The 18095-nt window shown below is 31.1% G+C and overlaps 1 protein-coding gene across 1 annotated transcript in view; it reads left to right on the forward strand.

The window, feature by feature from the left end:
• LOC129231794 (WD repeat-containing protein 48-like) overlaps window positions 1–18095 on the forward strand; it is a 64419-nt gene that overhangs the window by 21062 nt on the left and 25262 nt on the right. Inside the window, exons 8-14 of the mRNA XM_054866169.1 lie at window positions 286–405; window positions 3393–3458; window positions 5018–5105; window positions 8595–8692; window positions 14350–14457; window positions 16674–16770; window positions 16946–17046. Of these exons, the coding sequence (XP_054722144.1) occupies window positions 286–405; window positions 3393–3458; window positions 5018–5105; window positions 8595–8692; window positions 14350–14457; window positions 16674–16770; window positions 16946–17046 (678 nt within the window). The remainder of the gene's footprint in view (window positions 1–285; window positions 406–3392; window positions 3459–5017; window positions 5106–8594; window positions 8693–14349; window positions 14458–16673; window positions 16771–16945; window positions 17047–18095) is intronic.

An 18095-nucleotide genomic window follows, 5' to 3' on the forward strand; every position in this document is an offset into this window, starting at 1 on the left:
TTTGGAACAATAGAAAAATAATTTTGTGTTTACAATTATTGAAAAATTAACTTTGTATCAAATGTTTGTTCCACATAAGTGGCATTGGAGTAATGTTCTGTGTGATTGTTAGCATTACTTTAATTTCTATTCCAATTAAATGATTTAAAAATAATTTTAATTCAGAAGCTTTTACTACATTCAAACATTATGATTTTTTTAAAAAAAGTATAAAAGTATTCCTTATAGCTCTGAAATGTATAACAAAGATAAAATGAGTAAGAAAAGATGAAGTATTCATTACAGGCCAACGAAAGTTTTACTACTGCATTTTCTGGAGGAAGAGATAGAAAAATTTTCAAAATAGATTTAAGGAATACAGAAATGAAAGCCTTAATTGGTGAAGAGACTGCATCGGTTCTTAAGGTAACTATATAAATCTTTGTAAGCAAAAATTTCATCTTTAAAAAATTTAAAATAATTAAATCTTCTCTTTTATTTTGCAATTACAGTTCTGTAACTAATGCCCTTTCAGTTCTAGAGATATTTTCAATTATTATTTATAAAATCATATGTTTTTACTCCTAATTTCTTGAAATGGATTTAAATATGTCTTCTCTTTTATTTTGATCTTATCCATGTCTTTTCCCCTTACTACTTTTTAAACTACAGTTGAATCTGTTAATTCAAAATGTCAAAAAGCATATTTTGTATTGGCATATTTATCAGTTTGTATCGTTTATTCATAAAAACCCATGAATAGGTGATATTGTTAAAAATAAATGCTTGCATATATTTTAAAAAGTATCACTACTTTTTGTTATTGCTAATACACACATGGTAATCTAAATACCATATATACTTGCACATTAGTTGAGAAATTTAGTACAGAAATGAGGTTAAAAGTTAGGGAGTCAACTACACTGGTCTCAAAAAGTTAAGGTACAACTGGTTTTTTGCATCTAATTTGCAAATGAATGAATGTAGAAACAAAAAAACAGTTACATTGACGGACAAGATTTTTTTTCACTGTGATTTTTAACTGAACGGTCAATCAAGCACCGTGCGGTTTGTTTACATTTTTCTTACTACGCATGCAGGAAAGACCGAAAGTTTTGGGACTGTATTTAATTAGTGCGGCGTCAAGATATGGAGAGTCCCCTCACATAAAAATAGGTAAGTATTATTAATATCATTTCCCCAGTACCGGAAAGTCAAGAAAACAAATAAAAAATATCAAATATTTTGACAGATACTCCCAAAGATGTTCTATTCAGGTCTGGAGATCGAGCTGGCCATTTCATTTGTTCCAAACCGTGATCCTCAAGATGCTCCTTAAGGTTCCGAGCTCGGTATGGTTGTGCATTATAATCAATCAGAGTGAAGTCATTACCAATAGCACCAGCATATGGGTGCACATATGGATCAAGAATCTCATTCCGATATCTCAGACCAGTCAGAGTTCTTCCATGGAACACATGCAGGCCAGTGTGACTACCGAGCGAGATCTCCGCTCAAACCGCGATTCCAACACCTCTATTACTGTGGTCTTTCAATAGTGTTGGATTGATGGTATCTAGTGCGCTGTTCCCTCCAGATCAGTCAATGCCCTGAATCACTCTCCAATGTAAATCTAGACTCGTCCGTGAACACCACAGAAGCCCATTGCTGCTGGGTCCAGGGAACATGTTCTCTTGACCAGCACAAGAAGGTCCTTCGCTGCGGTTCGTTGAGGGGAACACACACAACTGATCGTCTTGCATAGAGACCTGCATTGTGAAGACAAATTTGCACCGTAGTAGCAGAGATTCTTCTTCCTGATGCTGTAAAGTGATCTGCCAGGGGCTGCAGCACAGTAGTGGTTCTTCTCCTTTGGGTCGAAAGAACTAGAAAACCGTCTTCTGCAGGTGTTGTAGCTCGTGGTCAGCTTGGTACAAGTCCTCTGGACACAGAATCTTTGATTGGTATAAATCCCAATGTCCCTAAGCAACACGGAGACACGTTGAGACCTTAGACAGCATCAGCCTGCGACAATCCTATTTCCGTCCATCTAACTACCCTCCACCTTAACGGATGGAATAAACAACGTCTCTGAGACATTTTCTAAACTCTGGACTATTGTCACCGAAACTGCCAACAACTGTTGAAAGTCAACACAACTTACACACAAAAGTAAGAAAGCTTAATATTTGCGTATTTTTTTCTCACTCGTCAAGATACGTTCTTTTCTATAAAATAAAAGTGGTAGCTGGGGTGGTCGTTTTTTCATAAGTTGTTTTAAAGTTCATTATTATCATTCATGCAAACTATGCTTTTTGTTGTTACTGCCTTTTTTTATGGTGAGCTTCCAAAAACATGTTGTACCTTAGGTTTTTGAGACCAGTGTATTATGTAAAGCAGAATTTCATATAATAATCACTTTCCTCATTTTAGTTAAGCACTTTAAACACATGCTAAAAAAGTAAATTCACACTCTGCTATAATTTTACATAGTCAAACTGTGAAATAAAGACTAAAAATTTCAGTTAAAGACAGGCCATTGTCAAAAGTGAGAATTGCCGTACTTGCAAAGTTTCCGGACATTTGGTTATGAATTTATGCTCATTTAAAAGAAGAATATTGCAGAACTACAGCACAAAACTTTATTGCTATTAGTTCAAAACAATAGCAACAAGTAACAAGAGTCATAATTGCAAAATCAAACCCTTTTTACTAAAATTGCGTCTGCAGAAATGAATTATTTTTGCACAAAAGAAGAAATCCTGCATTTTTAACGTAAGAATGCATTATATTTCATTTTCTCATTATTTATAAAATGTTTATTTTCAAAAATCAAGGCAAAATGTCCCCCCCCCCCTTTTTTTTTGCAGAACATAGTAGCTCGACTTATAGGCAGGTTTTCGATTTTTATTCCCTGGTTTTCCTCTTAAAAGTAGGAGAGTTGATTGAAATGCGAAATCAACTCATTCCTGAGTTTTTACGGAATAAATGCATTCACAATACTTTGACTCATCTCTTAAAATTTTATGTTTTTTGGAAAAATTATAGAGAAAGATACGCAATCCAAGACACATTGTAATCAACAGTAAACGATAGACAGTTTTATCTTCAAACAAATTGAAATGTCCACAAGTAAACAAGTATATGGTCTTGATTCTGTATGCAAAAGATTTGATCATTTCTTTTCGTTGCATAAGTTCCAAAAAATAAAATTACAGTATTCAATCACAAACAATTTTAATGAAGATGTAAGAAATTTTTGTTTGTCTCAGTTAAGTAATAAGGGACTTTTTATGCCAGTACCATGTGGGCTTTAAAATAGTTATTGCTTGAGTTTATTAATAAATGAAAAAGATTACTTATATGCAATTTAAGCATTGATTTTCATCTTTTATTTTATGTTTCCTTCTTAGATGATTCTAACTCCTGATGCCTCTTCCTTGTGGGTTGCTACCACTGATTCCAGTATAAAAAATTGGGTATATTTCTAACATAATTTTTAAATTTTTATGTGACACTGATTTTTAAAATTAGATCTCTCTCTCTCTCTCTGTGTGGTTATGTTCAGTTATTTTAAACAGAATTTGATTTTTTACCTTCTTATATTGTACATCTTATGATGAGTCTCTGCATTTTCTCCACCTCTTCAGAAAGAATGCATTATGAAATTTAATTTCAAAAGTCAAGACTGCCTTTTCATTATAACAATAATATCATCACTGAAAGGAACTCTGAGTGACATAGGAAGCTCCGCATAAATCTGATCTCACTTTGTCAGTGACAGATATTTGTGGAGGCCGTAGGAATATGCAACCCTCCCCCCTCCCCTGTTAAGATACAATTAATTTCTAACTAACCCATTATTTTCTTGAAGGCCCACATTGAAATTTTCAAGCAATTCTGTAAAAAGACACAAAATATATTTCAGTAAAATCACTTTTGTTCAACAATCATAGCTACTCCTTTATTAAACATTGTATGCCATAAGAATAATACTTGAGACTTTCACTTTGCTCACGTAGCTCACTTCTTTCAAATTCAAGGGTACATAACATCCTTATTAGCTCACTGATGGTTCTTTAAAAGGGTCAGTAACTAACATAGAAATAAGAGCATGTGTGTACCTAAAATTGTAATTTAAAATACCGAAAGCACATTGAAATAGTCATTTTTTTAGCTTATAATAAATGATACATTTAATAAATTGCTTAAAACAAAGCCATAGTATTAATTGTAATGGGATGTAGTACCCATGTAATTTCAATTGCTTCATGGATTTAGGAACAAATGGCACCTACCGGCTTTAAAATTCATAAAAAAATTGTTTTTGAAAACTTGTATGCTATGAATTTTTAAATGATTATAATTATGTGATATTATGCAATCTAATCAATTCCAGGCCTAGCGTTATGGGAATGGGTTTGATTAATACTCCCTCCATGGGAAGAATACATTAATACAGTTATGAGAGCCCAACGTAAGACCATGCATCCATTTACTAACCTATTTTTCATGTTATACTCAGCATGACAACTCAGGAACTGTCATTGTAGCATTTGGTGAAGTTATGCATAGAGTTTAGTCTTTAATAGTCTTACATTTCTTTTGAAATATTGTGCCATCATTCAAAAGGAAATATCCTTAAAAAGAATTTTTTGTGGTTTCCAAAAATATATTTCTATAATTGTGCAACTTTCATGAAAAATCAATGTTTTCTGGTTTTATTGTGTTTTATGGTGGCTGTATTTAGAAAATAAACCAAACTTCTATTTTTTCAATTTTTATATTTCCTTTAATCAGCTTTAAAACTTAGTCAGGTAATTTGTTAAGATTTTTAAATCAAAATTGGTAATGATTTTATGTAAGCATTATAAAATATGAGTTAGAAAGCAGACTCAGAATAGAACTCAACAATTTTGTTTAGCATCAAGAACAATGTAAACAATAGTTGAAATCTTTGAATTTTATGAAGAGATTATAATGATAATTCTGTGACAAATGTCATTGAAGTCTTTTGATTGGTTTTTTTCCTCCCTAGTCTGTTAATAATCGGAATTCGCGTATGGAAGATTATGACACTGAAACTCTGCCTCCCATTAACCAACACCCTGACCATATGATAAAAGGTAAATATGGAATTTTATATGTTTTCTATTGAAAACTTCTTATGCATGCTAATAAAGTTTGGATGCAAGGTTATGATATGATCATCTTGAAAAGTTAAATTGTCAAATTATAAATGAAAGGATTACTTTTGTTCAATAAGTTGAATCAATATACCAATATTAAATTTGCACAATAAGATAAGATAGTAAAAAGATAGCTATAAGAATTCTAAACATGATTCAAGTTTGTGTAGAACTCCCTTTTCCATGCAAGCAAATAAGAGCTTATGAATGAACAGCAGGGTCAAGACTTTCGACGTCCCTGGTTTTTGACAGGACAGGTGGTTTTTTTACCATCCAAAACTGACGAAAAATGTCTGAAAGTGTCTTGAACTGTCCAAAAGTATGCTAAATCTAAAGGGGTGTAAACTAATCAATTTGTACTTACTGAAGTATTATTAATGCATAATTATAAATGCAATGAAATCTTGTTACAGCAAACTCCAAGGGACAGATAAAAATTTCGTTGCAAAGGAATATTCGTTGTAACAGAATAGTCTTTCTGTATTTTTAGATGGGGTTAATTTTGCAACTCTATGCTCTTATATAATTAAATCTACAACGTTTACCGTTACTAACATCCTAAAATATGAATAAACTCATTACTTATTCTGTGAAAAGAGAAAATTATTAAACACTGACCATTTTGACCATTGATTGTCTTCACAAAAAGTTTTTCTTTTTGCAAGAAATTTGATCTCAGAGGACATTATAAAGATTTTAATTTATGAACGCTACTTATTCTAACTGCAAAAAAAGTTGGAATCTTGTTGACCTCCTTATGAGTTAGTTCTACAGGGTGCCTCACGTTTGTTGCGCAGAAATGACAACACATGTCTAGACTCTGGCTTTTGTTTTCTCACATCAGCTTACGTTTCAGCATGAGCGTATTTCCTTCTTGAATTACTCTGTTTTGGAAATACAAACAGAGTTTTCAAGTTGCAACTTGTGAAAGTCATTTTTTTAATTTCTGGAAACAGCATTAAGTAAAAAATATTCAAATTGACTTTGAGAAAAATATTTCTTTGTATCAAATTTTCAAAGAAATTCATTTAATTGAAATGAGATTTTTTTTACATTATCTTAATGGGTTTTGAAACGTGACCGAATATTTTTTTTCCTTTGGAACAGGATTTCATTGAACTATTTTATTGTAATTAATGAATAGTTGATAATATTTTTCTATAAAATGCTCATTTGGAAAAGATAAACATTTGAAACAAATGCAAAAAAAAAAAAAAAAAAAAAGGCCTCAATAACTCTATTATATGAAAATTTCCTTATGTAATAGTTGGTATGTTGTGAAAAGAAATTTGCAGCACTACCATAGTATTTAATTTCAGTTCCTTTAACTGAAAAATCTATTAAATGTGTCATATTTAGCAGCAAAAAAAAAAAAACGCTTAACTTTTTTAATGGTTTCTGCATAAAATTATTTTACATGATGTTTTAATGAAAATTCTTTTTCAAATCAATGATTGAAGAATAATTAATTGAACATAAAATGTAAGCACCTCTATTTAAATGCTAGCACAATTTTTAGTTTTAATTTATATCTTTCTTATAACACATTCTGTAAAAATCAATATTAAATATATAGTAGCTTGATATAGTGTACAAAAAATTAAAAGCATTTCCCGTGATAGCCCAGTGGTTGGGGAGTTGAATACGGAAGCAATTGGTGGAAAGCTGGAAATTGCATTAATATATGCCGTATGGGTCTGGAATGACCATGACCATTCTAAGTTTTCCCCCCTTCTACTAAGTGAGCTTTAGCTGTTACATCCAAATTAGTGACAAAAAATCCCTGTTTTTTCATTAATATAACACTATCTCAAAAATAACGCTTCTGAGGGCCATACGTATGAACAGAAAATTCGTAGATATTAAAATTTTGAAAAAAATGAGTATCTACAACATATATCTTCATTAAATACTAAGCGCACAACTTAATTTCAAAGTTTGGCTAAAATCACTAATCAAGTGCTTCAAGCCAGAATGTACCTTCCCCACTCCCACCGACCCTCCCGGAGACCCCTTGAATAGAATGCCGTAACACCAAAACACACGGCGGTGCTTTCTTACATGTGGAAGCAACTACACAGGTACGTATTCATTAAGTTGACATACTAGATGTTACTGAAAACAGCTTATTTCATTGCAATGTAACAAAGAAATGAAAAAGAATCCTAACTTCAAACAGAACTCATTTTAGTTCTAAAAAGGAAGCACAAAAATACTGATAGGTTAATTTCAAGTAGAACTATCCAGAGAAAATGACTAATTTTGAATGACATAATTTGAAATAGAAAATCACTATTATGTTCAAGGTAAAACAGTTTTCCAGTTCACTTTTATTGAAGTAAATCAATTTTTCAATTTACGCAATTTGAAAAAAACTTAATAACATTCAATGTTTTGCTTAGCGTATTATTATAGGTGACCCATGCGTATATTATGTATTGTTCGTAACTTTTTATGTCTGATGACTTTCTCTATTATGCCCTTTGTACTTCAAGTTATTGTAATCACGTATTTTTTCTATAATCACATATGAAATACTTTTCAAATTAATCTTAACTGTATGTAAAATTACTCTTAACTAGACTTGCCAGATGTCCCGTTTTGACCGGGACAGTCCCGGTTTTCAAACAAAATCCCGTGTCCCGGCCGGTTTACTTCACGTCCTGGTAAAAGATAAATTTGATTACAAATGACCAAAATTGTCGAAAAATAGTTAAGTGTGAATGATTATTTAAGATAATTACTTTATCATGTGTATCATTGGCTTGTAAATTAATACTGGATTAGCTTGTGTGGATTTTTGACCAAAAAATATCCTAAGAAAGTCCTTAAAAATGAAAAGTATATATAAATACCGTTCAACTTTTTATTCCTCATTCAAAGTGTTTTTTTTTAACTGAAATAAATTGTAAATGTTTACATCCAGGAAGTGAATTGTCCAAATTTTATCTGCTTATGTCATTTTTTATTACCCCTGTTTTAGGTTCATAATTAATAACCATTTATTCATAGCATTGAGAACTTTCCCACTAACTTGATTCAAGAATGATGACTCAAGAAGTACCTTTATTAATGTCAAAAAAGTTATTCTGATGAAAGAGCTCACTAACTGATGCTTTATGGCAGCAATTTGATGTAACTAAAATTAAACTGCCCTATAAAACACTCCAAAAATCAGCCAGTGGTGTGTACCTTTTTTACTGTCTCAACATGAATGCAGCAATTTTTTGTCAGGACTGCAAATAGAATTACTGTACAGCAGAGATAAATAGTGTGTTTGAGAGCTTTAAAATGTAAATGTTATGTTCCAAATTTTCATAAGTCTTTTTTTGAGTTTGAAAAATATTCTTTGTTAGTTTGTTTTCCTTTCAGGTATTAAATATGAACTAAATTTTGCTCAAAGTTCAATTTGTTATGTAATTTAAGGCAATCCAAGCATCAGGCACTATGCTGTTTTAAATGACAAGAGGCATATTCTGACTAAAGATACAGATAACAATGTTCAGTTATATGATATATTAAAAGTAAGATACTGTTGTGTTTCAATTTTCATTATTCTTAATGAAATTCTAATTTTTCTATTTCAAATGCTAAGTTAGGTTTATTAATTTATCACTTTGTAGTTGGTGCCAGATTTCTTTTTTAAAACCAGGTCTTTTGGTTAAAATTTTTGTGAGTGTGAAATATCATCTGACATGTTTCTTTTATGATCTGTAGTCGCATTTATTTTCCCTTACTTTTACCTTAATTTAATTTATTAATGTTGAAGACTTAAGTATCAAATTTGCTTTAGCTAATAAATTTGAATTTCTATTATGCATTTTCTGGCATGTAACCTTAATTTTAAACATAACATTGGCATAAATGAAATTCACTGTATAAACATGTTAAAAGATAAGCAATATTTTAAACCATTATCACTGTATGAAAATACCACACAGTGTGGTTACTGTATTAATTGTGCATTTTGGACATAAGACTATTTTCTGATAAAATTATGAATGTTTTGCAGTTTTTTTCTTTATTTTTAATAAACACTCTCAAAATTAGATAAATGTAATAAATTTGTTTATGATTGAAAATGTGCAATGTTAGAAAAGCTCAAAGGTGTATACCTCACAAATAAATTGGTTGACAAATAAAAAATCATTTTTTAGAAAAAAAACTTATTAAGTGAAAAAATTTACTACAAGTTTAATATTGTGCAAAATCTGAAGCAAATATATGACTTATATCCAGCTATTGTAATAGTAGCAAGAAAGCCCTCCAGACACACTGTCCATCAATCAGCAGGTAGCTCCTAAATACTGTTTCTAGTCAAAGTATTAATTTTCTCAACAGCATCCATTCCAGTAATTAGAATGTGTCATGAGATGTGATTTTCGTCATTCTGACAGGAGCAAAAGAGAACCAAGACCATGAACAATAAACAATGAATTTAAGATAATGATTCATCAGTCATGCCTGCTGCATTAAAAGTCTATCCATTACTAGACACCTCAGCGCAACAGTAAGACATCTAGTCCTAGGAATAAGAGTAAGATATCCAACTGTTGCTCTGAGGCGACGATATTTGCATAGAGCCATATGAAACTTGTATCAAAAAGTAATCTAAAAACTTTTTTTCATAAGTAGTAGCAGTCCATTCCCACAATTGAAATCAATTTCTCCCTGAACTGGAATGCTGACAGTAGCAACCACTAACCTTGTTTACATTTCACTTACTAAACTTAACCATGTGACTATGCTGATTCAAATATGGTGTTGTTGTTTCTTATCTCTCATGTGGTCCCACGAAGTCAGACCAGATCAATGAAAACATTGACATTAGTGATGTCTGACTCTAGTAGGGGACAAGTATCATCCCAGTTCTGCCCAAAGCAATGCCAGATATGCTGAGGTGATGCCTGATCTTGCTGGCATTTAGGGCAGAGAAGAAACCCCTTGCTGCCCTCTGAATAAGTGAGACTTTTTGAGTGTCCACTGGCAAGTCGGGATAGAGATGTGTTGAGCTACCTGTCACAAGGAAGAAAAAGTGAAAGTTCAGGTCTTGCCTTGTTACCAATCATGAGTCGGGAACATTTAATACTTTTCCTTATTTAAGACCTTTTGTCTTGAAAATTACTCTAGATATGTGAGCTCTGAAGTGGAAAGTACAGAATTATCTAATCCCTCCTTTGAAGAGAGTCCGCCACTTCATTTCCATAGATATTAATGTGAGACGGAAACCACTGAAAATGAACTTTGCTGGTAGGAGATGAAATTGACTTTTTGAAAAATAGATAAACTCTGGTTTTATCTGCTATTAAGGCCTAGTTTTTTAGGTGTTGGGTTGAGCTACTACTATCAAATAGGATCCAGAGGCCTCCGTAGTTCTTTTCAAATGATTTTCTCAAGTCCCATGTCAATTGAGATTAATTTGTTTCTGAAAACAGAACAATAATCAGGGTTAGGCTGATTCAAAAAAAGGTTAAATATGGACACCCTTTTCCAAGACAGATAAGTGTTAAAATTAATAAAAATCCTAAGCGTTGAACTTGGACAGTAGACTTATTTTAAAATTACACATATTTTTGTCATAACAAGCTTATTTTTACTACTAGGTCTTTTGATAATTATTGCTTTTATTCTGATTAAGTATCCAATAAAATTTTGCTTTTTAATTTTTTGTAGCCTTATTCATTTTTTAGAAAAGAAATTATTTCCATTGCAATCAACTATATGATGAGAAATTTACAAATCTGTCACTCCCTGCATTTTTCATTGGGCGACCTTTTTCTGTAGTTATGTAGTATTTAATTTTCAGATAATCTAAAATTATATTAGAATGTGTGCATTATTATTATTTATTTATTGTGTTCATTTAAGAGGGTTGCACTAAAATCAAGAAAATTTCCATATTTTCGATTGTTTATTTTTATGGAGCTGTTTCGGAAAAAAATTTCAGAAATATATGTGGATCCCATAATTTTAACCCAATTTTTTGTGCTTAGTTGTTCATTTTGTGTGTGAGTGTGTACTGTTACTGATTTCTTTACAAGTACTGCACTAAATGAATTCACACTTACTGCAGCATTTATAGAGAAAAATAGGAAGTTCCATTCTATGGAAATATATTACAAAAAACTATCTGTATATTTATCTAAAAGTAATATAAAATAATGAAAAGCTAACCTATAGAACACTTGTACTGCATAATGTTTTCAAAATGAAAAAAAAAGAAAATAGTATTTTTCTGATCAGAAAATAGACCAAGATGGTTGACCACTTAAATTTTTGTTTACCTTTTTTTTCTGTGCACTGACAATAACAAAGGATATCCCATTCTAACTTACCTATTGTTTCATTGCTCCATTCTGTCTTTACCTTTTTCCTTTGCTCAATATACATGAATTCATTTACTACTGGAGATTCTTCAGTTTGAAGTTTTTTCTATTTTAATTTTTTTAAGTTTTCTTCTCCATTCTACTTTTATGCTGATGGATTATTTCATCATGAGGCTGAGAGTCTCCATATACTCTACTGTATGGGTAGCATCCATGAGTGTGAGCCTAAATTATGTCCAGCATGCTTACCTTGAGCTGAAGTTTTGGTTATCCATGTGATCAACAATCCTCAAAAATTAAGTCAATGAGGCACTAGTGATTATCATATTTTCATTTAGTTCTTTGGCATTGTCTTTTTAATTTAAATAATAATCAATCAAGAAGCAGTAAGTTAAGTTTATTACTTCTTTTTTTTTAAGCCATGCTGTTACATTGTCTACACTGAGCAAAACTGCACCAAGCATGCTTTTCCATCTAATACTTGTACATGCAAAACACAAATGCTATTCCCAAAATGGTGTATTTTTATTGGACTGAGCAGTCTAGTCCAGCCTGTTTATATAACTGCATATTCGCAGTGCTCCCAACTTCTCAACAATAGAAACTCTGCCCTCTTTTGCAAAGTGTTTCATTTTTTTTTCTCAGTTTCAACGTATCTTCAGAATGGTTCAATTTATACTTGAGTTTTTTCTTTTAAATCAGCAGAAACAATTAAATATTAATCCATCAATGCTTTAGTAAGCGGCAAAATACCAATCATATTTTGCCAAACAATCAAAATCATTGAAGTTGTATGTTCAGCATGTTGCAAGGTAAACCAAAATCTTAGTGATGTAGGGATTGTTTGGAGAAAGAAGGGAACATTTTCTATTGATGTATACCAATAGTCTAGATATTTTTTCTCCTTTGACTCATGCCCATTTTGTGTTTCGATTTGCGAAAAATAAAGAATTTACTCTCATAGCCAGACTGTTTGTTAGTGTATGTATAACTGCCGACTCTCCCGATTCATTCAGGGGACTCCCAAATTGGGATGTCTTCTCTGGAACACCTGAAGTTTTGCCTCAGTTATGCTGGAGATTGGAAACTGAAGGGGAGAAAAAATAGTTTTGTTCTAGGTAGAAGCAATAAATGTTATAAAAAGTTATTCCCTGCAGTTGTAAGCCTTTGTGGTGATTCAAAAAGTAAGAATGTTGCTGTCCAAATTTCAAAAATTGAAGCACAGTGTGCACAGCATAGAAACAAACTGCACCTTTGTATTCTCAGGCCTTAGAATTTTCCTGTTACAAAAGCCAGATACAAATTAAACAGACGGTTTTATTATATTATACAAGTAAAATTGAAATTCACAGAAGAAAAATTATTGAAAGTATTTAATTTTTAATGAAGTATGTCCTATTGTGTATAAATATATAATAAACATTTCAATAGTTATTGTCTAGTGTTTTTCTGTTGCGCTGTTTGTAGTGTACATTTAACAATATTAATCCGCAATGGTCAAACATTTTTGAAGATACCTAAAAACTCCCTGCAATATCTTTATGATATAAATCATTATCATAATCTGCTCCTTTTTTTTATTATTTATTGCTCCTTTATTTTCTAAACATAGCAATAACTCTTTGATCAACATTCAGTATTTTGCTTTATATTTAGAGGATTTGAAGAAAAGATTAATTCCATTTATATCTAGTAGCAGAATGTTTTGCTATGTTCTATCTGAAGAAAAACCTTCGTTTTGCGTCATGTTTTGCGAGTTTATGATAAACACATAAACTAAGAAATTATTGATGATGTAATCCTCCTAAACAATGGTACATATAACTATTCTGTCACTTAAACAACTCTGAGCAAAAGAGAGTCAGAGGTTAATTTAGTGTTCCTAGAACCTATTCGGTGTTTCCCTGGTTATTTAAATGAATTGAAGAATGTTGATGGGCAAGGGGGTTCCTTGCAAATAATAGTATCAGAAGTTATTGTCTTAAGCTTTTCAAATCCCAAGCTAATCTTGAAATGAGAAAAAGCTATTACTTTAATAGATTTTAGACATTTGGAATAGTTTACTGGAAGCAATAGCTGATCTTGGAAGATCACTTTCTTAATAATTCTTCATGCAAAAAACAGTTGTTGCTGATAAAAGTACTCAAGGCAGTTAATAAAATGAAAAAAGAACATAGAAGTCTGATGAAAACTAAAAAAGAAAGAGCTGAGAAAAGAACCCAAAGCTTGGCAAAGCGATTCTGAGGTTTGGTGTGACTGTGGTTGTTTAGATTACATTGAATGATACTCAAAATCAGTTAAAGGTTCAGTCGTTTGTTACATGTGCAATTAATGAACTTACAATTTCTATGCAAGTATTAGTAGCAATGATTATGAGATTGTTCTACTGTGCATTTTATGATAAGTTAAAGAAATGGACAGAATAAAAGATAACTTTATCTAACTCTTATATAGTCACTGAAAAATTAGTAGAGAACAACATTTTTTTTTTTTTTTCACTTTTGTTTTATAAATTTTTTATAGTAAATTTTCTTTTCTATCCTATGCATAGAGCAGAACCTAATGCCGTAACATTCCATTTTGACAAATTGCAATTTGTTCTCTTTTTTTTTTTCCCTTACAAAATCTTTTAATATGGTGAATAGTTTTAAAAGAGCTCTTGATCGTCATTGGAATGGCTAATTTGATGCTAGTTTGAATTGGTTCTGAAAGCAATTGTTTTTCTATTGACTTCTATTGTGGTGACAGTTTATTCTATTTTATATTTTAAATGTCGTATACGTATCAATATATATATATATATATATATATTTATTTATAGAAGAGAATGTTAATTGCAATCAACTTTTTTACAGGCTGCAAAGCTAGAAGATTTAGGCCAAGTTGATTTCGATACTGAAGTGAAGAAAAATTTCAAATTAGTGTATGTTCCTAATTGGTTTTCCGTTGATTTAAAAACTGGGGTATGAAACTTTTTTGAATTGAATTAACTTTGATAATTAATAGGTGATTTTTTTTTTCTGTGTGTGTTTGTTGAGTTTACAATTTTAATCAGTAAATGTTTATCTGTTGTGAAAATTTTTAATTGCAGATATATTTCTCAGCAGATTTTTGCATTAATGGTATTTAAATTAGTAGAGTGTGCAATTTTAGTTCAAAAGAAATTATCTCTGTCATTCTGTGCATGGTGTGCTTTGCACATCTTTAAAATATGCTTTGTTTCAAGGGTCGGCTCCAGGACCGATCTTATACGACTGTGGGGAGGTAAAGGGCAGTATCTGTAGAAATGAATTTTCCAGATATTTGAGAAACACATTTTGGATTCCATACTAACAATAGGGAACCATTGGAATATAAATTTGTTTTCGTTCTTTTTTTTTCAGAGGAAATCAAATCAGTAAATCTGAGCAATAAAACTTAAGTGCAATCGATGACAAAAAAAAAAAGAAAAAAAAAATGCAGATACTGCCCTTTACCTTCCCATGACAGTATTAACAACCACAATTACCAAAAGGAAATACAGGAGATTACAATTATGAGTTTTGTTTGTTATATCTTTAAAAATATGATTGGTTATGAGTGTGATTATAGAGCTGAAAATGTTAATCTATTACTGCTTACAAAGTAACATTTATGATTGCACAACAAGCTAAGCCATTTCAAATCAGGCAAGGATAGACACATGCAGGACCCGATCAAACCAAACTGTTCAGGTCATGTTAAAAATTGATGCTCTATTAACTAGTAAATCCATATATTTTTAAATAGTAGTTATGAACTGAAAAACCAATCAAACATTCATACCTATATATTGAACACCAGTGGTGCCCAACCATTTTCTTCCCCAGGGCAGTACCTCATATGAGGCAGTGAGAAGTAAAGGAATGTAAGTGGACATATTCAAGTTTTGAGTAAAGCACATTTAAAGTTCTGGTCCTAGATAGGGTAGGCTTTCATTGAAAAGTTTTTCCAAATTATGTATCAAGCTGTATAGCAGCACCTACCAGAACTATATACTAGTATTGTCTCTACCTTGCACCAAGATAGGGGAAAAATTCACCTACCATTTGTAATAGTAATCTCCGAGTGTTGAATTTTGGCATTTACATCCCTTTGCTTCTTACTGCTTTACATAAAGATGACTCTTGCTGGTCAGAATACATATAAAATTTAAATATGCAGTCGAACCTCCATATATCGAACTTCCACATATTGAAATTTTCTATATATTGAAGTCCCAGCAAATTTCCATGTCCATTACATAGGAAAATTGTTTCTATATATTGAAAAAATCTCTATATATCGAAAAAAATTGAGACCTTCGTAGATTTTTCCCCCCTTTAGACTATTTGTCTCATGAACAATAAAGGTTAGGGGAGAAATTTATGTTCAATAAAGGTTGCACAAAACTCACAAGAAATTTGGGGTTGAGGGGGTGTGTAGATAGGTCATTATTTCGTTCTGTAGTCCTTAAATTCCCTCAAGTTTATTTCAAATCTTAGTTGCAAACAGTAATACTGTAAAATCAGTTTCAAGTTATCCCTATTGTCTGTTGATTATCATTCCTAGTTTTTTAGCTTCAGTGAAAGTGATTCAAGTTAAGCAGAACGATTTTTTACTTTTCTGTCGATTATAATTGTCAACACGAAAATCCCCTATTGTATGGTAAATTTAGTATTTCCACAAGTAGAATTCCTGCTACTATGAGAAATCGGAAAGCCATAATAAAAGTACTGAAACTTTCAGAAAACTCACTCAAAAAAAGAAAACGGCATTACAGTTTGCGAAAATTAGTTTCAATTTTAATGTTTTAGGAGATTTTTATGATAAACTAAGATCATTTCCATAAATCTAAACTTATATATCAAATTTTTTCCCCGCAATTTGTTATTTCGATATGTGGAGGTCCGACTATTTTGTTTTTTTCCCTAGACAACATGGGAGAGCATTGAAATGGAAAGAAAATTTCAAATCCAGAATTATTTTCATCATCATGCTTATTTTATCAATACAAAGTTTCCATCCATCTTTTAGAAACCAATTTCTGACCATTAAAGTGAAGATTTTATATTCATTTATATATTTATTAATTTTACCTGTTTAATATGTGCTATTTATTGACTTTTAATACATTTTGAAAAGAAATTATTTCTTATATCTGTTCATTCTTGATAAATAGCTACTTTGCATTCATATGGACGAACCTGATAGTTTTGCTGCTTGGGTTTCTTCTAAAGAATTTGGGCTTGGAACAAATGATGGTCCTGACCCTAAAGGTAGCCCTCTATCCTTTTTTTAATTGTTTTATTGGCAATTTTCTAATTGCAGTGTAAATATTTCAATTTCTTTTTAAGTTCTTTAATACTGTTTCTACTCACTGATTTGAAATGTGTAAAAGAATTGACATAATTGGGATTCATATGTTTATATGATCATTATAATGCATTTCAGTAAACTTGGGAGGATTACTACTTCAGGCTTTACTTGAACATTGGCCTGCTACATATTCTGTTGATGAAGAATGTGAAAATGGTATGATTTATATAAATGATGTATCCTAGCAATTATTATAAAAACTAATTTTATATTTTAAAATGTTGTTTCTAACTTTTTCTTTCATAAGCAAATAGATCTGAAAATATTAACAGAAATTATAAAAATATGCTAAACAAAAATTAAATGAATAGCTTCTGAAAGCTCTTGTTCTGTTTACTGAATTTATTAATCTTCTTTCTTATTCTGAATGATTTTTTTAAATAACATTTATAGCTTTCAGAGATAAATTATAATAAAATACTTCAATGATTAAATAAAATGTTTAAATTATCATGCTTATTGCAAAAATTAAATGTTATTTTTCAAAAATGCTTTGTTTTTTCAACATTCTAAGCAAAAAACTTTTAAAAATTAATAATTATGCATGTTTTATAAGTCACAGGCTTCTGAGACCATTAGTTTGCTTAACCTTCTCACCAGACCTAGACAACATAGATGAACTTTGCAAATGCTATTTGCAGAACATTGTGAAAGTTTCCGGATAATTTTGATATGTTTTAATCAAATTTCTATATTATTACTTTTTTTGGCTAGCCTCTAATGATGATTACCAATTTTTAGGAGTCCAATTAATTATACCGAATAATGCAGTAAATATAATTTGAAAAACATACTGATTTCATAGTGGTACAGTAAAACCTGTAAAGTTGACTGCTTTTTTCAGGCACGGAATTAGCCCTTATCATATAAATCAACCTTTGTAAGTTGACCACCTGTTTAAGTTGACCATTTAAGTAGTGCACTGCAAGTGGTCAACTCACACAGGTTTCACTGTACTTTACATTTCGCTGTTATTAGTAGTGAAATAAGACTGGGGAGAAGTATAATGGTTTTTTGTAGAAAATGTTAAAGAAATTGTTCAAATTTGACAGTTTTAAATTTTATCTGCTTCTCACTGCTGAGCAATTTATTGTGTCTTGCTCTTGGCTTTCGCCATCCCAGTGCAGATGTAGCAACTAACACACTGCAATCACCTCTTGTCATCTATAAAAGACTTGCAGCTAAAAGATGGACAACTTGCTGCTTCATATTTCAATACAAAAAT

Source organism: Uloborus diversus, chromosome 10 (assembly GCF_026930045.1).
Source record: "Uloborus diversus isolate 005 chromosome 10, Udiv.v.3.1, whole genome shotgun sequence".
Classification (NCBI taxonomy): Eukaryota; Metazoa; Arthropoda; class Arachnida; order Araneae; family Uloboridae; genus Uloborus; species Uloborus diversus.